The 23165-nt window shown below is 39.9% G+C and overlaps 1 protein-coding gene and 1 long non-coding RNA gene across 2 annotated transcripts; both read right to left on the reverse strand.

Annotated features, from left to right (window-relative positions):
- Positions 1–4258: 4258 nt before the first annotated feature.
- Positions 4259–9007, reverse strand: LOC141630169 (uncharacterized). Its single transcript, XM_074443034.1, has 6 exons — positions 8986–9007; positions 8581–8726; positions 7518–8480; positions 5798–5926; positions 5134–5280; positions 4259–5041 (listed from the first exon to the last, which is right to left on the reverse strand). The coding sequence occupies exons 1-6, from the start codon at positions 9005–9007 to the stop codon at positions 4946–4948; spliced, it is 1503 nt and encodes a 500-aa protein (XP_074299135.1). The 3' UTR covers positions 4259–4945.
- A 1500-nt stretch (positions 9008–10507) lies between these two features.
- On the reverse strand, positions 10508–14189 carry LOC141626978 (uncharacterized). The gene is made up of 3 exons (XR_012536541.1): positions 13531–14189; positions 10785–10856; positions 10508–10685 (listed from the first exon to the last, which is right to left on the reverse strand). It is a non-coding gene; the product is annotated as an uncharacterized LOC141626978 (long non-coding RNA).
- Positions 14190–23165: the final 8976 nt, after the last annotated feature.

Consider the following 23165-nt stretch of genomic DNA (forward strand, 5'->3'; position numbering starts at 1 on the left):
GTCCTACCCTCTTGAGGTTTCTCTACTTCTTTCTTTGTTTTATTTACTTTATCTTGATCATGGTTGGAGAGTCCTAGAAACATAGAGGACTAACACCTCGGCCCCATTGAGGTGTTCTTATTTCATTGTTCCCACTTTTGAAAATCCAAAATGACAAATTTAGTTTCATGCATTGCATCTTGTGTGCATGAACTACCCCAACTTTAGGACATTAGAAATAATGTCTTACTCGGTTTGGAGAAGTACATGCATACGCAACGGGAGGTAATCTAAATTACGCTCTCCGTCATAAACAAAAAACCCATGCATCATGTAGTATAGATTAGTGTAGCTCGCATTTAGTGTAGAATTCATGCATCATGCTTGCATGATTTCCCATCATTTTGGCCATTGAGGACAATGCCCATATTAGTGTGGGGATGGGGAATTCTAACTTAACTTTTATTCAAAAACCCAAAAAAAAAACAAAAAAATTTGAAAAACCATAAAAATTTTAAAAATTTTAAAAACCAAAAACAAGTTCATTTCCTTTGTAGTGTAGTCATATATATATTGTTGTATATATTGTGTTTGTTTTATCCTTATTCACATTGATCGACTACGCCACATCCGAGACATGAGGATATTGAAGACCGCATGGTATGATATTTCCAATCTCCTTTTTCCTCTTTATGTTAATGACTATGTGGCTTTATTTTGATTAATGCGGTATAACAATGTGAACTTAGGACTTGAATTTAGTTTATATGTCATATTAAGTTGGTAGAATCATTTGCATTAGGATGTTTATATGGTAGTTGCATCATGGCATGTAGTTTGCATGTTAGAAAGATTTTCCGAAACCGTCTACTTGGGAAGCTTGACAAGTGTATATAGGCCCTAGTAGATGCTTTTTCTTCTTAAGACTTTGCTTGTTAGAATACTTGTAAAATACCCTAGGATGTGTCATGCTAGTATCCTTTGACCCATGGATTAAGGCCTAGTCAAGAGTACCTTGTGGTGTGATAACTCCTTGGCTACCGTTTATTCCAAGGTGACCCTTGAAACCATGCATCCATCCATCATCCATGTTCTACCACATTTTTGTCATCAAAGGGAATGGGCACAAAAAGAAATCAATTTGAGTTCAATGAAATGAAAAGTGAAAGAAAGTTTGCAAAACGCATCAAATGAAAAGAGGAGCAAAAATAGAACTCCTAAAGCTTCAAATATAAGCCACCCTCACTACATATGGGGTGACTTTGAAAATGTTCAAAAGAAATGCAAAGAAAAGTTGAAAGTTGTCAAGTGTTGAAATGCCAAAGATCAAAAAGAAATGGCAAGGAATGTTCTCAAATGTCAAATGCCACAAGAAATTGGGGGGGGGGGGGGAACAAAAACAATAGCAAACTCCCAAAGTGAAACTCAAATATCTATCGATCCCTTTATCCATCGTATCCATTTTTGTGCATGGTAGAGAGGGGATGACCCTTCTTCTTGTCTAGGAAAGAGGGGAATTCCGCGATCCTCCAGTGTTTCTAACACCATAGGGAGTCTACTCTTGACAAAAGCATTTAACGATTGAGGACAAAGGTACCCTAGCTTGACACAAGTTGGAGGTGATTTATTGGTATCCTTCTAGGCTTAGTAGTTTGAAGAAATTGCATCTATGAAGTTGTGTGTACCCTTGAATTGCTTCCCTTGTAGATAATTTCCGCCACTTAGATGAGGAAAGTGGCTATTCTTTTGTAGATGCATCCATTACTTGATTTTGTGTGCTTAATGTTTGGATGTGTCGCCATTTTGGCAAGACCCACCTTGCCTTACAAGAAGGCATCCTACCTCATGGTTGTCTTGTTGTGAGTTGAAGGGGCAGAGTGAGACTCGCTTATTGTCTCATATCGGCTATGTTATTAGGTTAGTTTAAATAATGGTCCTAGTCTTTGTCACCTCTTTACTCGGGACGAGCAAAGGTTCGGTTTGGGGATATTTGATGTGACCATAATTAGAGCATTTTTAGTCCCCGAATTAGCCTTGTTCCCATGCTTTTTAGTGCATATTTGGGTCATTTATTGTCTTTAGTTCTTTGTTTTGCATATTCTTTGAGGTTTTGTGTCCTTGGTAGGAAAGGAGTGCAAACCTTGCATTTTCATGGCAAAATGAGGGTAAATTGATTGAATTCAATGACCAAGCATCAAGGAGAGACAAGATTAGAAGGCCTTTGTACATACTATAGTAGATGGGCAATGATGAGAAAAGATCCTTGCATCCCCGAGGAAATCCTCAAGGATTTTATGAAGAAAAAGGAAGAAAAGAAGAAGGAACAAGACTGCCTGACAATCCGTGCGGATTGTCTAGAAGACACCCGTCTTCACCCTACAATCCGTGCGTCTTCACCCCCAATATGCCCGGGCAAAAGCTCCAGAAGACGCCTGTCTTCACCACCTGGACGCCCGGGCAGAAGCTGCAGAATCCGCCCGTCCCGTGCTAAAGACGCCCGGATTCCCAAACATACCCATTTCGTCTTCTTCAAGCTTCAAGGAAGGATGCACATCTTTTTCTAGAGACCGGAGTCTTCCAAAAGAGACCGGCGTTTCCTCAACAAGTGACTTAATCGTCATTTAAGCCCCTAGTTAACCCTAATTCATACACCTAATCCCCACTATAAATACCCCATTAGTCTAATTAGAAGAGCATGTTCTTCTTAGCAATCTTTAGAGTAGTTATTATCAATCAAATCTCTCTTTAATCTTGTAATCAACATTTAATCAAGTTTTAATACAAGTTTTATTTCCTTAATCTCTCTTTCGTTCATCCTTTATTTTGGGTAATTGAAGATTATTTGGGTTATTATTGGGAGATTGACAACCTCTCAATCAAGCATTCAAGTACTTCTTTTATTCTTTGCTTTGTTATTGGAATCATTAGTAGGTATAATTCTCTTAATCTCTCTTTAATTATTGTTAATCACTTTCATTTATTCATCATGTTTCACTTTGTTAGTATGATTGACAACCTTGCTAGCATGTTCAACATGATAATGAGTGAGTAGTTTCCTTAGCTAGGGTTAATGGGTAATTAGGGGAAACCAACATGGGGGATGATTCATGCTTAAATTAATATGCTTTCATAGTTTATTTGCTTGCTTGTTGTGATCTCAGCTTATGCACATGTTATGTTTGATGAAATGTGAGCCTATGAATCCTTGCATTTTTTACCCATCACCTATCATTTCAATGAGACTTGTAAAACATAAACCAACTCGAGTCTCATTAGACCATGCATATTGTTGAGTAGGGAAGATTAAGTCAACTTGTAGGTGTTGTACAATCTAATCGATTCGGCTCCGGGACCCAAACTTTCCTAGGATTGTAAGATATAAACGAACTCGATCTATCACAACAATAATTGCTTGCTTATAACTTGAGAATATGTTTGTATGATCAATTCCCATGAATCCCCTATGACCCCATGACACCCTAGTGCCTTTTATAAATTGTTTACATCCCTTTTAATTCATCTTGCTTGTTTACTTTCATTGCTTTTTTTTTAGTTTAGTGATCTTCTACATCAAACCCCAATTGTGACACCCCTAAGACACCACTACTTGCAATAGAAATCTCATCTCAATTACCGTCCCTTAGGATCCGACCTTTACTTGCCTCTTTACTAATTGTAGAGTTGTTTGTGAAGTTATAAATTGTGTTTTGGTCTAGGTGCTCCTAACGACAAGTAACCAAAAAACATAGTAATACCGACCAGTTGTGCAATGGAGTTGTACCATAACTCTTATTTCATATTGAAGTATGACTAACTTCATACTGGCTGTTAATAACTTCTCAAAACAATATGTGTAACTCCATAGAGGGTATGTATAACTTTAGTCATATTTTCCACTGTGAAAATTTTAAATATCATACCCTCTATGTATAACTCCATAGAGGGTATATGAAACACTTACAGCCTATTAAAGGATTGATTACAACCATACTATATAACGGATACCGAAGAAAGACGAGCGAGAAAATGCGCACTCCTCTGCCTCCAAACGATTAAGAAACAAGGACCAACACTCAATTACTGAATCATCCATTGGCATCTCAGAGAGCATGGATAACATTTAAAACCTATTCATTGTTGCGTGCCGGTCATAGTTTACAAGTGGTTCACTATGGTTCAGACAGCAGGTGTTAATCAGGCTATAACGTCTACTAAATGGGAAGGTAACTGCTATTAAAATGACTGCATAACTTCAGTGATGAAACGTATAACTGCAGATTAAGAATGTGTAACTCCATTAACTATATGTATAACTTTAGTTGGTAAAGTTATATATTTCATAGTTGAAGTTATATAAAGCATAAAACAGTACTCAAGTTATTCTGTTGATTTTAGACAGCTTACCTATTTGGAAATTTGTAGTCATCAAGGAAAACGTAATCTGCCACTTGTTTGCGATACACCAGGATATCCTTAATTAATGCCTTGTTTAACTTGAGCATCTTGGAGACCACTGTAAGGTCGGCGTCTGGTTCCCCGCAATATGTGGTGCAACCAAGACCATCGCCCTTACCCCGGGAGCGGCTACTAACAGCTGAGAGGGCCCGACTAGACGGCGTCAGGCCCAGGGCTATTTTGGAAGGTGGAGTCCGATGGGTTGGACTGACTTTAGAGCAAGGGCGTTTAGCAGTACTGTTCTGGTTCCACTTGTGTTGCCGGCTAACCTCTGTGCCTCACGCATTGACTCCAATTCACGGTCTTTAACCTCCTAAAATTTTGTTACCCTTGATAACACAACTTCCCTTTCCACGTTAATGTCACTGAGGACAAGGGTGACAGCAACTTCCGCACGCATGAGGGCATTGCTGTCCTTTGTCCCTATGGTACACTCGAATGGCTCTCCACGATATAGAAACATATGAACCATGACGTAAAGACCACAGTCATTGTCAGAATACCCTGCTCCCTACCAGTTGAATTTAATGTTTACAAAATTAAACCCTTCAACTTTCCTCCCTTTGTCGAGTCCTTTGGAGACCATATACTTTCCCATCTCATCAACCTCGCAGAAGTTAGGCAAGGCGTTTAAAGGGAAGACCAATTAACAAAACAATGGAGCTGAAAATTAATCTAGTCACCAGTTTTATGTCTTACAGTAATACGCGCAATCCCTCCATATGGTAACGTCAGAAGATCGTCCTCGTAAGAACGATTATCAAGGTACTCGATTTGCTCAGAGAAGAAATTTACGCAAATGCAAGAGTAGTGATCTTGATCGCCAGTGCTTACCGGGACAAAAACCTACAAACATGCACCACAAGATTAGTTGATTATACTGAAAAGTCTAAGAGTTATAAAACATAATTAGAAGATTAGAGGTATTAATTTTGTGCATAATTGGAATTAAACATTATATGGTTAGAGTTATACATTATATATCTAAAGTTGTACATTCTATGTCTAGAGTTATACATTATATGCCTAGAGTTGTACAGTATATGCTCAGGGTTTTGATGAATGACTGACTTCACTCTATAACTCTAGGCATAGAATGTATAACTCTAACCATAGAATGTATAACTCACTGCACATAATTTACAACTGTAAGCATATACTACATAACTCTAGGCATATGCTTACAGTTGTACATTATATGCAGTGAGTTATACATTCTATGGTTAGAGTTATACATTCTATGCCTAGAGTTATGGAGTGAAGTTAGTCACTCATCAAAACTCTGAGGATATACTGTATAACTCTAGGCATATAATGTATAACTCCAGTATGGAAATGTCTCTATATTGATATCTGAGCTCACCATATCAGAGTCTAGTTGGAATGGACTAGAACACGACTCTTGCCACATGTCCCACGAGTCACGAAAGCGTTCAGATTGATCAACAACCACGTTTTTTTTCCTGCCTTTCCAAATTGCAATTGCTAGGTTCTATAAAAAATGATAGACGGGGGTTAGTCAGCCTATATCACAAGTTACGTACATTTAGTCACAAAATTACTTGCGGAGTTCGAGCACATTTACAGCGTGACCTAGGCCAAAGAAATAGCGCGAACTTGCAACAGCTGCGGTGTTCGCGTGCATAAGCTGATTGTGTAGTACAGACCAGCAGTCAATTACATTGCTCATAATATGAAACCCAGGCATCAACGTCTGGAGATCAATATGCGTTATGCAATTTGGGGTGTTATATGTGACCAATTGTTCCCTACAATGGATTAGCAAAATGAGACACGCAGCAAGTGTTGTTCATGACCTGTTTCACTGTCATATTGAAATCTAGGTAAAACTTATCTTTTACTTACTCTTTATTATGGTCGTGGAATTGATCAAAGACGTAATCCATTACATCCTTCCTCACCCTGAAAACCGTCCTAAAACGTTTCTTATTAAATCGCAACAACTATGAGCATACGTGCTGGTCAGGTTCGGGTGCCCCACAATCCTCAAAACAACCTAGGTTCTCGGGTAAAATGTCCATACACGGAAGGGGAGCAGTTGAATGAAGTAAGAAAGGATAGTGGATCATGTCACATCGCGGCACATAAATGGCGGGGGGGGGTGCAATTGGCTCCATCCTAGCACCGGCATTTTCAACTACCCCAACTTCTTTGGCCGTACTACTCGTGCGCTCATCAACCCCGACAAATGCCTCATTCACATCTGCCGTGCTCATGAAAGTCAGAGGGATGTCATTTCCACTCCATTCCGTTGAAAGATCCCCCGGGGTGACCTCCGCACCATCGACAACAACTACGTTTTCACCCCCGTGGATACATTTACTCTGTAACTCCAAGTATAGAATGTATAACTCTAGGCATATACTGTATAACTCTAGACACAGACTGTATAAGTCTAGATAAATACTGTATAACTCTAAACATATAATGTATAACTCTAGACACAGATTGTATAACTCTAGGCATATACTGTATAACTCTAAAAATATAATGTATAACTATAGACACAGACTGTATAAGTCTACACATAGAATGTATAACTCTAGGCATATACTGTATAACTCTTAGCATATAATGAAAAACTCTAAACATATAATGTATAACTCTAGACACAGGCTGTATAACTCTAGGCATAGAATGCATAACTCTAGGCAAATAATGTATAACTCTATGCATATACTGTATAACTCTTAGCATATAATGAAAAACTCCAACATATAATGTATAACTATAGACACAGAATGTATAACTCTAGACATAGAATGTATAACTCTAGGCATATATTGTATAACTCTAAGCATATAATGAAAAACTCTAAACATATAATGTATAACTCTAGACACAGACTCTATAACTCTAGGCATAGAATGTATAACTCTAGGCATATACAAAATGGTCGTTGGAGTTATACAGATCTACATAACTATTATACGTAATTATAAGTTTCACTCCAGAATTCCTGGAGTTGTGCATACTATTACCTTATATGAAATTTATAGGACTAATAGTGTATAAAAAAAACGAATGTATAACAAGTATTTAGCAGAAATTCACAAACTTACATCGCCACCAGAACCACTCCCGTCTTCTGGAGGTCCACATAAAGCTTCCTTCATTTCAACAGTAGAAAACATACACTCCATCAATTCTTGTGTATCCATTGGAAATGATGGGATCGTAGATTTTTCCATCTCCTTATCTGACGGTTGATGGTCTGACAATCTTTCAACATTTTCTTTCATTCCCTCCCTATGAACTTGCTCATGCACCTCATAACCTACACCGGGCCGAGTTTCAACATTTTCTTTTATTCCCTCCCCATGAACTTGCTCATGCACCTCATCACCTACCCCGGGCCGAGTTTCAACATTTTCTTTCATTGCCTCCCCATGAACTTGCTCATGCAACTCATCACCTACCCCATGTCGAGTTTCAGCGTCCTCTGACCGTCCGTAAGCTTGGTCAATTTCCTCCACGGTGTACTTCGCCTCCAACAACAGCTCTCTGTCAGTTTGGGCGGGGCTGTGAATAACTTGATCCTCTAACCCTGGGCTAGCATCTGACAACGGATTAGAATCTACTGTAACACCTCCTACTTCCTCCATAATCTGTGACCATGAAACTGCAACTGATTTCGTTGGCGCGTCAGCTTTGTTCGACTCTCTACGCGACTCAACACAAGGCTTACCACCCCTGCCACCCCCATCATTGGCCAGACTAGACAGAACTTCACTTATTTGACGCGTAGATGCATCGATTCCGTCATCTTTTTTGGGGGACTCACGAACTGCCTCTCCAAATGCAGGTGCGTTACCAACAGAAACCTTCAGCCTTTCTGTAATATGTTCTGCTTCAGTGATGTACTTTTGAATCTTTTCACCCTCAAAGAATTCTTGAGAGGCCTGACTAGGCTTTAGGGCAGTCGGATCACTAGTTGCAGATTTGATCCTTGCGGTTACATCTGCGTACCATGAATAGAACACAATAGCGTTCCTTTGGATCTGTAGATAAAGCTCGTGAGTATGCTGCATTGAAGAAGTACAATAAGTTAGTTATATTATAATAGATGGGTTCGTTTAGTTGAAACAAAATCAATCTGCAAAATATATAATAGTTTGAGCTTACATCGACGGCCCTAGCTTTCAATTCCTGGTTATCCTCGACACTTGGTGGTAGTTCAATCTGAATGAACTTCTTCTCAAAACTTGAAAAGGAGAGAGTGGGTGGGGGGGGGGGGGGATAGCAACAGTAATTTGGGTTCACGAGGGTCGCTGAGGGTGATACTATCCAAACTCTTAATATAAGAGGGATCTTGAAGGCACCTCGGATACTTGGTCTTAGACAAAGTTAAACGACCCAATCCCCCTTGAGACACCTCAAATTTTAGCCATTCTACAAGCGAGGTTTCATCCCAATGCTTAATCAAAGGTAGATCGTGGAGGCACGGCCTACCCTTGTAATCATATCGCTGAAAGTAGGTTATCATGAGGAAGGGGATACAACCACCCAACATCGTTACCCCCTTTTTACAGTTTATCCCCGCTTTCACCATAATTTCCAAAATATAAGAGCACCAGTCAAAATACAGAATGGCTTTAGGGTCTTCTACAACACTTAAAAGCTTCAAATCTATCCCGTTGTTTGGGGTGGGTACGAGGAATAAAGACATAGAGAACAAAACAAATAGCCGGCAAAACTGATCGTCCGCCTCCTCGTACTCCATAAGTTGCTTGTGAACTTTCCCTAAACTTATTGAAGTAGAAGCTTTATCCACCCCGTAAGCTTGCCGCCATTCGTCCTTGAGCGCCTTATTTTCGGCATCATTGGACCCCTTCTGCGCACCAGTAGGTACCAACGGGAGAGGGTTGGGTCTAAAAGGAATAAAAAAACAGTCATGCACATCATCCTTACTGATCATAAACTCCTTCCAAGAAGCCCTGAACACATATGACCCATCAGAAAAGGACTCCAAGAATAGGCGAACGTGTGCAAGTGGGAAGCTACTAATCTTAAGCTCCAAAAGGCCACCAAACCCAATGTTCTTAACAGTGGCCACCTAATCCTCATTAAGCTTTTCAACGAGGGAGACAAGCCTTTGAGGTTTACACGAAACCGTGATTTCATGCACCCTCTTTACCCTTGGCTTGGCCTCAGCAATCTGGGGAAAAACAAGGACAACACCCAAAATTAGACATACTGTAGTTGCAATTAGAGATATTTGCAACAAAGAAATAGACATTATGTGAATTAAAGTTATAAAATAAACAGTCAGTGTTAGACAAAATATAAGTAAAGTTATACATTCTGATAGTAGAGTTAGTCAGAGTATATCAAGAGTTATACATATAATAACAAGAGTTATACATTCTGAAAGCAGAAGTTATTCAAAATGTCATCAGAGTTATACAACTTATGACTGCAGTTATAAAAAGTCAAACTTTTAACCTTTGAATCAGGTCCCTTGTCGATTGCACATCATCCATCTCAGAGATGACAAACAATAGGGATTAAAATTATGCATATATTTAGTTGAAGTTATACATAATTCTATAAGAGATACAAAAAAGAATTTTGAATGGTTTGTCATCTCTTCTTTTCAACCAAAATTCTATAAAATCAAAATTCTGTAAAATCCAAAATTCTTTTCACCATTCAAAAGAAGAGATAATCAGAAGAGTTATACGGAATAACAGTAGAGTTATACATATAATAACAAAAGTTAGACATTCTGAAAACTAAAGTTATAGAATGTATAACTCTAACCATAGAATGTATAACTCTAACAATAAAATGTATAACTGTAAGCATATACTGTATAACTCTAGGTATAACTCTATGTATAACTCCAGGTATAACTCTAGGTATATATTATATAACTCTAGGCATATAATGTATAACTCTAGGTATAAAATGTATAACTTTAGGTATAAAATGTATAACTCTAGGCATATATTGTATAACTCTAAGCATAGAAACTAAATAGAAGTAGAGTTATACATATAACAAGAACAGTTATACATTATGAAAGTAGAGTTGGTCACAGAATCAGAAGAGTTATACAATAGAAAAAAAGTATAATTATACAACTAGTACCAAGAGTTATACATACTGAATACTAAAGTTATTCAAAATGTAGTAAGAGTTATACAACGACTGACTGCAGATAAATAAAAGTCAAACCTTTTAACCTGGGTATCAAGTCCCTTGTCAATACTTTCTACAACATCCATCTGTAGATGACAAACAATTGGGATTAAAATTATGCATATATTTAGTTGAAGTTATACATCATTCTATAAGAGTTATACAAAAAAGACGAGATTTTTTACCTTTGATTCAGATTTCTTGGAAGTTTTTTTGGCAAAAACCATTATTAATTATCAAATGAACTCATATTTGATCTGTAAAACCATAATTAACAATTGATTAAATCAACAGCAGCAAACCCATAATTGAAAATTGAAAAATCAAATGAACTCGTTTTATGATAGTTTAAAAAAGACAATAATTAACAAAAAACAAAGTACAAATCACTAAATAAGGAATGGAAAAAATACCTTATAAAAAAATGGAGACATGCGAGTTTGCAGCCGAGTTGGAATTATTTGGTAGATATGAAAATGGCGAGTGGAGTTATCAGGAATTTGAAGAAAGAAAAAGGAAGATGAAATGACAGGAAATAGAGGCAAAAAAAACCGCAAGTTGTGTTGAATTCTATTGGAAATGAGGAGGGAAATGATAACAGACTGATGGACATAACAGTAGCATGCATGGGTTAGTGGGTAAGAGGAGAGAAGTAAATATGAAATATAAGTTGAGTGGGGTTTACTGCGATTTTTGTGTACAATCTTAGCCATTGGTTTGCTTGATCCAACAGCCCACATTAAGACTTATGGACTTAATATGATATAGGGAGGAGGGGTCATAAGCAGCCCTAGCCATGTAGTATTGTGTCGGAATTTGGTCAACATTCAAACGTACTAAATGTTTTTACATAATTACAATTTAATCCAGCAATGATTAAATTATGGTTGTTATTCAAAAGAAGGAGATTTGTTGCATCATTGAATTGATTATGTAGAGTAGATATTATTGTTTTCCTTGACCAATTGAAAAACAAACAATATTAATGAACAAATTCAAAAAACTATCAGTCCAAGTATCATATATATAAACTTCATATTGGTTTTATTTTCCTAAAAAAAACACTCTTTTATTCTTATGTCAATATTATATTAACGGGAATTATTTGTTGGTCATGCGGCCTACATAAAATCTTATACATGAACGATGTACTATATGTCTATATTCCATTTTATTGTGAAATTTATCACACATTATTTTAATATCCGTGCAACGCACGTGCAAGAAAACTAGTAAATACAAAAGCTCGCAGTAAACCATAAATAAAGGAAATATAATATAAAACATGTTAAAATATCGGAAAATAGTATAAAATCACGGGGAATAAGTACATAAATATAGGTAAAATAATGAGTTATCAAACTCCCCCATGCTAGACCTTTACTTATCCTCGAGTAAACTCAAGAGGCAAATTAAGACAATACAATACAAAAGTCTAACTAGTGACAAAGTACCAAGGATTTCGAAAAGAAATCAAACACAAGTTCAAAATCATTTTAATTTCAAAATAGATTTAGATCACAATTTAGCAAGTAAGAACAATCACCCTAACAAATCCGTCAAAATATCATGTAATGTGCACAAGTGACCATTCATTCTTACCACAGACCGTCTAGACAAGTGAAAAACCAGTGGACCCTCACTTTCGGAAATATAAATGCGGAAAAATCACTCGCTCTCATGTGTCCAGTCCAAGTGATGAGGACACGGGTCACACATATAAACTACGCCTAAACTTGTCGACTACTACATGTCAAGAGGACTTTTAAAGGTTGTAACGGGGCTAGAGGTTAAAGGGAAGAAGGTGGATTATTATGAGAATGTGGTGTTAAAGAGTAAAAACTAGAGAAGAACATGTCAAATCTCGGCCAAAGACAAGAATGCAAAAAAAAAAAAAAAAAAACTCCAAACAAATACTCCTTGTATGAAATATAGCACAAACACGATTTTATTATCAAACTCCATCATATACAAGTTACACCTCCATTAGCAATTGAAATTCAAACCCCATTTATTAACGAATGGTATCACAACTTGAACTTCTATTTTTTTTTCACTTCTTTTTTTTTTTATTTTTTTTCTTTTTCGTAAATTTTTTTCATTTTTTTTATTTCTTTTTATTTCTTATGTTTTTTTTTCTGATTTTTCAAATACGATAGCCCTTCTCATATAACAAGTATTCACCAAATCACCTTCAATACTCCCCCATGCTTTTCTTATAACGTAACTCTTATTTAAACAGAGAAAAATAAACACTTCACTAGCCCTTACTTGGGTAGGATAATGTGAAAAAACTGGTTAAAATATCGGGTAACAAAGAAACAAGGCTAAGGCTCAAAGGGGTTGCAAATGGGAAATATTAAATTCGGGATGGCTTTTTGGCTAATGTAGCTTATAAATTAACAAATGAATGCTTCTATCATTCATGTAATCCTAATGGCAAGTACTAATCCTATAACCACTCATGAAAGAATTAGATTGGCTTGGATGTCCTAATCTTATCTGGCTCATGTGATCTCACGGCTTTTTGGTCACACGGTTATATGTCACAAGTCTAGTCATACCGTCTTACTACTAACAATGTCACGAGATAAGCACAAAAAAATTATTCCATTGGACTATCAAGGGTAAAAACGTCTCACAAACTCCAAGTGATCAAAATAGAAAACAATTTGCAAGCAATTTGTTTGAAAGTACTAGTAACTTAATCAGATTATGCTCATTATCCCATATGAATTCGCCATAAGTCGCATAAAAAGGTGACAACAATTTTAAAATTTCGGCATATTCTCCACCACATTAGAGAAACAGATGATCCAATAACATTTTATCCCTCCCCCATGCTAGAATGATGCTTTGTCCTAAATGTATGAGAGTAAGAGCAATAAAAAACCAGAGGACACAAAATATAAAGGGGGGAAACGTGCTCACCAAATACTATAATCCGACAGAAGTGAATGAACAGCAATGATCCTAGCAGAATAAGCAGCAAAAATCACCACCCATCAGCCACACCAATCAACCCATATACAGCAAAACCAGTGTTCCATTGCAGCAGAAGTTAAACCTCAAGCTCAGCTGCATAAGCAACTCGACATAGCAGGAGGTGAGTCGGACCCGACCCCAGAATTTGCACACATCCAACCTATATTCGCAGCGAATTGGCCCTATCATACAGCAGAAACATCACCCAAAATCATACAGCAGAAACATCGTATTGTATTTCCAACAAAACCGACCCCAAGAGTTGTGACTCCACCAACCTAAAGTTTCTTCCAATCGATCCAATTAAAACTTAGAAAATCGCCTAAATTGCATCTCATATCAACAGAAGTAATGAAAACCTAAACAATAGTAACAATCGAACCCAAATCAAAGAGAGATTCCAAGTTTAGCATAATTGGTTGAAGTGAAATTGATTTGGGGTTTAGGGTTTGTAGTAGTTTGATGCGGTACTGCGGCAGCAGTAAGCGATATCACTGAGCAGGGGACGCGTTAAAGATCAGGGCAGCGTTGGTGGTGCGCCGTAGTGGTGGCGAGAGATAGGAGTAGGAGATGGAGATGGGACCTGATAGTGAAATAACTAGGTTGTTGTAATATCTAGAATTAACTATCAAATTAACAATTTACAAAGCCAAACTTAACTCTACACTATGCAATTAAGAATAATAGTATAGCATAACTAAGGGTCGAACCCAAGAGAAGGTCTAACAATTAAAACTTGAATGGTAAACTACTTAAGACACTAAGTAAGACTCTAATACTAATTAAGACCCTAATGACGATTTAAACTTAATAGATGGAACTAATCATAAACAATGGATATTAACAATGTTCAACAAGTAGGAGACATAGATGGAAAAGACATTTGGTTGGAAACAAACATGAAAAAGAGTAAAAATGGAGATTTCTTATTGAGACAATTCAACAAACAACTTGTATGCAAGATTCAATATAAAGGAGAAAACTTGGTGTAACTTGGTCAATCACTACTCCTTAAGCCACAAAGACACCCCCTTTTCTTTCTTCAATAACTACCAAATACTACTTTCATATGATGGTAAGAATTTCCTTCCTAAGCTAGAAGAAAACAATTCTACTCATGTATTTTCCTAAATGAAAACCACACAAAGGATAACACATAAGAGCATTAAGAAGCCAAATGAAAGAGGTAGGATTAACTTGTGAGAGCTTAAACCAACTAACCCAAGACTAACTTTCAAACCTTACTTATAAAGTTACAAACTTTACAACAAATTCATAACAAAACAAGTTTGCTTCATATATTTGTAGAGATGTAAACACAAGGCTAGAGATTGAAATAGTTAGATGAATAACATGTAAGGTTAATTATTCCCAACACACAAACATCAAACATAAACAAGTAAACAAAAGGAAATGAAATAATTATTGAAGAGAAATTAAAGAGTTCTTACAAAGCTTAAAGGAAGTAGAGGGTTCCAAATTACACCAAGTAAAAAGGTCTAGCCTTCCATAACCCCAAAATCCAACTAAAGATTATAACTTTCACCCCAAATATTAAGTCTTTCTTTCATAAACGTTTTTGAGATTATTCAATCATAAGGTAGTAATCTAGGTCTTCAAAACATGAACTATATATAGGGCTGCACTCCCATCTAGGTTAAACATGGTTTTTGGCTTCCACGAAAATGATTAAGGACGGATGATTCATGCGTCAAGGCCGTGGATGACGCATGCTGCATCATCCACCGCAGGCCTGCGTCATACGGCACAGGCTGCGTCAACAGACGCAGGCTGCATCCTGGACTGATCTCCGCTCAAAAATTTCTCTTTCTATTCACGATCCTTTAATCACTTGGCCTCCATGCTTTTCACCAATAGGGGTGTAAACTCCTATATTGGTTCGTGTGTAGCCGTCTTCACTTGATTGCTTGCTTACGAGTGTGGCTAGAGGCTCTTGCTCGGGATTCCGAACTCTCCTCTCAAAACAATGCTCCACACATGCATTAAAACTGATTAATCACGACAAACAATGCGATGGGAAGACTAAATCATTATTCCGACAAAAGGACCCTTAAGTTAAACAAACTAGGCCTAAGAAAGCCTTATTGACTCGACACTTTTGACTCTATCAAACTCCCCCACACTTGGACTTTTGCTCGTCCCGAGTAAAACTCAAGGAAGGAACTTGGCTAAGTCTATAAGTGAGTATAGGGGTGAATGATCACTCTTCCCTTTCTACATCCTTTTTATGTCTCCCTCAAACACAATCCACCAATTAAATGAAAATCTAGACTCAATGTTTTTGACACTCGCTCTTCCCTCAGTCTCCCGCCTTATATTTCCCTCATACAAAGACATGACCCATCACCAACTCCGACTCATTCCAAATCTACCCTTCTTATATCTCCCAACAAGGTAGTATTGGTAACCCTTGCCTTATCCCAAGGCAATAGCAAAGTGACCTCTCAATCCTCCTACCACACACAACTCATCACCACTTATAACACCCCCTTATCACTCCATACAATGAGAATTGTGCTACTTGGTTAGCCAAACTCCTTCAAGCATCAACAACCCAAGTAGCCAAATAAAAAATCCACCAATTTGGGACAAGTTTTCGTGACTCAAAAGAAATTAAATCCTATACCTAACCTCCTTCCAATACCCTCCTTATCACTCCCTTCTTAACCCTCCATCTTTTTGGTGTTGCATTTTCTTAATTTTTTGATTTTTTTTGTTGAAAATCCCTCATTTTGCTAAAGGTGCCCTTTCGGGTTTTCACCTTAACTTTTCCTTACCTCTCATAGTGGCTCGAAACTCATTTTTTCATTTTGCCCGGATTGCCCTTTCGGGTTTTCATTCCGTCCTCGGCCACCTTCCCAATCTTGCCTTAGGTGCTCACCCTTGTGGGTTTCACCTAGCCTGGTTTTTCGTTTTTTTTTTTGAAATGCATCAAAAACCGAGTATAAACATAGATTACAATCATCTCACTCCCCCGCACTTGGACCACACATTGTCCTCAATATGGAGGAGTACCATCACCTTCTCAAGCTTAGTTGTTAAAGGGACCTGAGCCTTCACCTTGCTCATATGTCCCTTGGTTTCTTCTCCTCCTCTCCCTTGATTCTCTCACTCTCCTTGCCCTCTCAAAGCCTTCATCAACTTGTTGCTCACTAATGGTGGGTTGCTAGTTGGGATCATTATGGTGGAGGTGTAGATACCCGGTATCTGCTGAGACTCCAACAAACACCCGATGATTATCGGACTACAACATGTTTTGGAATCGCGGCGTTTGATCGACAGTTTGTGTACAACTTTACGTCGGATAACGTAAAACGATTTCGAAATTAAAACATCTCAAAACATTTCAAAAATACCTGGAGTGTTTAATGCATGGCGACGAGGTCGCAATGACACTAACTAGAGTCAAAACCGACACCGGACCAAAAACCGTCTCAAAAATTCAAATCCCGACTCCAACAACGAGTCAAACCGAGTCAACCATAAAAAAACAAACATTTCAAACCTTCTATGCTAAGTTTTCCCGGATTCATGAATGGTCAAGTATCAAACATGTGACTATAAAACCTAGGATAGAACAAATCATGATTGCGTTTATTGTGAAAGCGACAACACAGCTCGAAGACCCGCGACGTGGCTCGCGCCTCTTTGAGCAGCCCAGGTGGCCACGTCGCTCAAAACTCACACAACCACTCATTCTCCTATAAATACCCCTCAAATGCCACCCATTTGAGAGTGACGCGAGTGTCCGCCCCCTCTTTTCTCCCTAAAAATTCTCGACTCGACTTCTTAAGTCACAATCAGACGCGTATTTACGACCTACCAATCGTAAACACGAGCCTTACACATTATTTGGTACCGTCATCGTGCATTAAATCACTTGACCGACCACTTCGACCACTACACCATCACTAAACTTTTAAAAACACTCTTTTACTTACCAAAACGGTTTTAAACCGAGTTTTTTCCGATCAAACGAGTTGTTACACTTACGTCGGTCACTCGCCGTAACCAAACATGTAAGTATGAGGGTGTAAAAATCCTCTTTTATTATGTTTTCATTTGTTTCATGACTCTAACATGCTAATACATGCATAACATGAACCAAAATATGGAATAAACGAGCCAAAACTGATTTTTGGTCTGAGGCAGCAGCCCCTTAGGTCGCCCACTGGCTCGCGCCTAAATGGGGTATTCAAACAAGAAATCAACCGTGTTTGTTCTCGTCATTTCCCTTAATCCATTTTTCATATTTGTAATCATTTTTACCATTTCAAGTATTTTCGAAACCTTTTTGTTTCATTTCACATGTTTTAACCATAAAACATTTTTCACCCTTGGTTCCTCATACCATGGCGGTTAAATTCGTGTTCTACATACCATGCCGGATTTTAACCCGGGTACGATGATGAGTATCGACTAATTACATTCAAAATGGACTTAAAACAATTAATCCATAATCATTTTCAAAACTATTCATGTCAAGCTTGTCAAACCGAACCCGACACCGAATATTATCAAACAATGATGATTATTCGAGTCTAGTTCTTCAAATCGACAAATGCGGTCTAAACGACCCATTCAAAATCAAACCGGGTTCAAATACCCATTTTCAACACGTTTTATAACGTTTTCTAAATAGTCAGAATACGGCATACAACTGTTGGCTAACCCGCGCCTCAAGCAGGCTCCCTATTTCCCATTTTCAAAACCAGAGGGAGGCCCCTTACACCGCCGGCTGGCTCGCGCCTCTTATAGCCGTCAGTACAGGGCTGTTTTCTTCCAAAGATTAGTCTAGGACGATCCCGACTCCGGTTAACCCGGATATAGGACGGATCAGACGACTATTCAAACCATATTTGCCAAATGCCTTACTAAGACAAATGGATCATGTTATGCACCCTAAACCTAATACAGTAAATGGATGTTTAATTTCCGTCTTGCATACAAATCAACCATTAATCCAACTCGACATCTTATACTTGATACTTGGATTAAATCAACCGACTTAGAAAGCTCTCACATGTTAGGTTTAAATCATTGGATGCGCATTCATGCATTTAAACCGTTTTATCAACTTTTGCATTCAACCAACCAAGATCGATCAGTAGAGGCCGCTAAACGCGGGCGGGATTGGGTGTCTTATTAAAGGGCTTCCCAATACGTACCTTCACCTCTTACTCAGAAACTTTGGATAGTGGACGACCTTATCCGGGCGTTTACGAGTCATTCTAGAGATAGGATGCTGAAGAGGGACGATTTCCTTATCTTTAGTACCTATGTCAAATGCTGCTTTGTGCTTCGATTTGACCGAGGTATAAAGTGGAATTCCAATGGGTTCCAGGCATCCCACAAATGCTTGGTGGCGACTCCGAACATCTCTAATCGTTTTGAGACCCTTACCGAGACGAAACCGACCGATCTAAAACGATCTGGTCGAAAGCATCTTTACGCCGCCGAGCGTGGCTTTCAAAATACCGCTGCATGTCCACATATTGGCTTGGCGTGCAGGTGGCCCATGACTACGGATTGGTAGGTGGCCCAAATCCACAGACCGAGACGTGGCCCATGCCCACAGATTGGCGACTCCGCTGGGGATAACTAGGACACTTACGTCTTTGTGATCCCTAGATGGTGAGACTCGAACGAGGTCTTGGTTGGAATGCATTAATTGATATTACGGTCACGGTCGGGTTTCCTTGTCCGGGCCCACAACCTAACCCTTTTCGATCAGTTGGCTCATTTCGTCGGCGTGAGTTTTCTCATCCCTGCGTTTCGAATCCCGATTGAGTCAAGCATACCATTGACGTTACACATTTCTGTTTCGTCAAAGAGCTTTCATCACTTTCGAGCATGAGGCTAGGGCACCCTCCTTACACATTTTGTTTAGATTGGTATCCCTCTCGCAAATCGGGGTTTGATTGCTTGGTGTGTAACCCACCCTTCTAAGCCAAAACCCGTGTCAGCATGATGCATAATATAATGAACTGTGAGTGCTTATGTGCTATCTGATCATAATTCCTTCCGTGTCATTTTCAAACTTTCAAAAAAACCTCTTTGCGCCGTTATAATGGCCGTTTCAAACCTCGGTCTTTCGCCGACTGATGCACGCCTTTCTACGCCGTCGTAATGATGCTTTTCAAACCCGGTTTTGTATAACCATTTCAACACGCCTTTTTAGGCCGTCGTAATGACGATTTTCAAGCCCGATTTTATATAACCATTTCAAATCACCTTTTTACGCAGTTATAATCGCCGCGTCTAGACACGAATTTTAACCCGTTTCGCGCCGACAATGGTTTTCTTTCAAAATCCGAGAAAAGCACACACCCATTTCTCGAGACACTTTCGGTTCCCAAGGACCATGCACCGTCCCCGAGACCTTTCCAAACATTTCAAACTCGATTTTCAAAACATACAATTTTTAATTGCAAAACCGTCTTAGGAAACAATGCACTGTTTTCCGAGCCGACTCAAACTCAAATCGTCTTTTGCAAATAAACTTAAGACAACCCTTTCAACTGATCGACTTGCGGAGATCTTTATCTTCGGAAGCCGTCAATAAAAGCGACAAATGAATCTTTTTGGAAATTCCTATTTTCGAAAACATCAGTCCATCATTCCAATTCCGCCTCGTGTCTATCGAGTCAAAGAAAACGTACTTATGGGTCTTTCCTTATGAGTCGTCTTACCACGATACCCTTCCAATGACGTCACGCCGTGATGATTGGACTCGTGTCAAAGGTTCGGTCAAACAGCGTCACGTCATAAATCGAGTCAGCACCGAGGGACCACACACGGTCACCCCGTCTTGTTGAGTCGATCTTTGTCTCATCCTCTGTGTTGTCTGCGTTCAGTCTTGGAACCGTGTCGGATTGAGTTGTAATGTGAGCCATTTTTTCGCCTCGAGCCATGGCCCCGTCTTCAACTTCGCCAACAACCACAACAACATCATAACAACAGAGATGTCACAACCGATCGCCTAGCCACCTTTACCGCTCTTAAGGTCACTCTGGATCGCGTCGAGACCCGTATCGACGCCCTGGAGAACAAGGAAATTGGGTAACATAATACCCCACCTCTGACTGAAACTGAGAAGAGGCTGAAACTCTTGGAAGAACAGCTCCGAGCCCGGGGTAACAATATCCACCTCGAAAATAACCGAAGGTTCGAACCTGTTGGGGACCAGTTACCTGCCAACTTCACCCTAACCGATGTGCCTAAGTTCAAGGGAGTGGAGGACCCACTCAACCACATCCGTGCTTTCAAGGACTACATGGCCATTAAGGGGGTCAAACAGGAGCTTTTTACCAGGATCTTCCCATCCTCTTTGGAGCCGATTCCTCGCCAATGGTACTACTCCTTGGACCCGAAAAACCTTACTACTTGGGATGAGATCGCAGTTGAGTTTGCCAAACAGTATGCCGACAATGTCGAGATCCAGGCCAACACCCGTACTCTCGAGGTGCTAACCCAAAACGCCAAGGAAGGGTTCATTGAGTTACTAACCCGTTGGAGGAGGGTGAGCACTCAGTTGGCCAGTAAGCCGAGTGAATCAACTCTGATTGAGAAGTTTGTCAACAACGTCCGCCCGGTTTATGCCAACCTACTGAGGTATCAGAATATCAAAACTTTTCAAGATCTACAGATTCTCGTGACACGTAATGAGGACGACCTCCGAAAGGGTGTCTAAGCAAAGACCACTGGCAGGGGTTATCAAGGATCCACCTCAACCAGATCTCGCCCTTACGGTCAGAAAAGCAAGATTCATGAGGTTAACCTCGTCGAAACATCTGCCAAGAAAACTGAACGCTCCCGTAGAGTGTTCACCAACATAGGGTCGACTTATGCAAACGCCTTGAAAAGGCTCATGGACCAAGGGAAGTTACAACCGATCGGGCCCACCCCGGACCCGGCCGACGCCAAGTAATCCCGATTTTGGAACTCCAACGCCTACTGTTAATATCATCGAGGGAAAGGGCATGATACCGAAAATTGCTTCAAACTCAAGCACCTCATTCAAGACCCTCACAAAAATGTCCCCCACAAGAACTACCCACCGAGGAATACCCCTCCAAGGTATCCTCGAGACCCTGAAATTAACGGTATATGGCGGGATGATGTTGAGGATGTCTATGTCATTCCGGGGAAGGAAAAGCAGACGAAGGAATCGAACATCTCACCCGGTCCGGACGTCCCTATCAGAATCCGAGCAACTCAACGGTCGTTCCAACAACGAATGACCAAATCGTCTTAGAGGTGGACACTCAGCCAAAGGCCCCCGAGAACTCAATCCTGAAACAGCTCTAGAAAGCAAAAGCCGAAATCTCAATTTGGCAACTAATCGCAACGTCTTTTAAGCATCGACAGGCCTTGCTGCAGGCCTTGGGAAAGTTAACCGTGCCCTCCACCTCTTCCCCAAAAGGAATAGTGGCACACATGACGAGAGACACCCCTGATCTAAGTAACACGGTCGTCTTCTCCGACGAGGACATCCCTCCATTCGGAGCCAATCATAACCTGGCCCTGTACATCACCGTACAATGCCTCCAAAAGAATATACCAATGGTCCTCGTGGATGACGGTTCCGCCGTGAATGTCATTCCTCTCAAAACTGCCCACAGGCTGGGTGTCAAGGAATCTGATTTAATCCCAACTAATCAAGGAGTACGCGCTTACGACGGCACTCACCGCAAGGTCGCTGGGCTAGTCACTTTGACTGTCGCAACCGGGCCATTAGAAAGACAAACCAGTTTTCAAGTGGTCGACATCGACGCGTCCTTCAACATGCTCCTGGGACGTCCCTGGATTCACGCCGTCAATGCGGTCACATCAACGCTCCACCAAAAGATCAGGGTCCCCTTCAACGGGAAAACGATCACGATTCCCGCTTCCCCAATAAAAGCAGTCATGAGAAGGGGGGTAGCCTCCCAAGGCATTGAGGAGGACGACAATGAAATGTGGGGTTTCCAAGCCGTAAACACCATAACTGATGAACCTGCAACCTCTGAGCGTGACCCGTTCACCAACCTCACGATCAACCATATCATGATGCGTCAAGGTTATTTCCCGGGTTTGCCGCTCAATCCACTAAAGGACCCATTGCCTTCCTTGAAATAGGCTAAGGTTCCCAACATTCCCTTTGGGCTGGGATAAGAACCTACCAATGAAGACATCCAGGAGATGAACCTCCTAATCCGAAAACGCAAGAAGCACGGTGTCATCCTCCGTCCATACCACCTGACTCTCAACGGATACTTCGTCCCCGGGGGAGAGTCTGAACTCTACCACGGCTTTCCGGAGCCGATCTATGACTCTGTGGCGAAGGCTAGGTACCCGGGAGTCGAAATCTTCTAGGACAACTACTTTATCCCCGACAACATCGAAGATGCATCAACCGAGTCCAAACCGTCACCATGTCTTGACGGACAAGCTGTCACACTCCTATTTGGGGAAGATAACGTCAAACTCCTTGATTATGAGGACATTATCAACATCGCCTTGAAAGACAACCAATTTGACCCAACCGCCTTGATCTCCGATACTGACCCGAAGAAAGC

Source organism: Silene latifolia, chromosome Y (assembly GCF_048544455.1).
Source record: "Silene latifolia isolate original U9 population chromosome Y, ASM4854445v1, whole genome shotgun sequence".
Taxonomy (NCBI): domain Eukaryota; kingdom Viridiplantae; phylum Streptophyta; class Magnoliopsida; order Caryophyllales; family Caryophyllaceae; genus Silene; species Silene latifolia.

Excerpts from the sequence above, each read along its gene's own strand:
- LOC141630169 (XM_074443034.1), bottom strand. The coding sequence starts at position 9,007 with ATGGTGAAAGCGGGGATAAACT. Across the intron at positions 5,927-7,517 it reads GGAGTGGTTCTGGTGGCGAT|AACCTAGCAATTGCAATTTG; the intron begins GTAAGTTTGTGA and ends CATTTTTTATAG. Across the intron at positions 5,281-5,797 it reads TCCAACTAGACTCTGATATG|GTTTTTGTCCCGGTAAGCAC; the intron begins GTGAGCTCAGAT and ends GCATGTTTGTAG.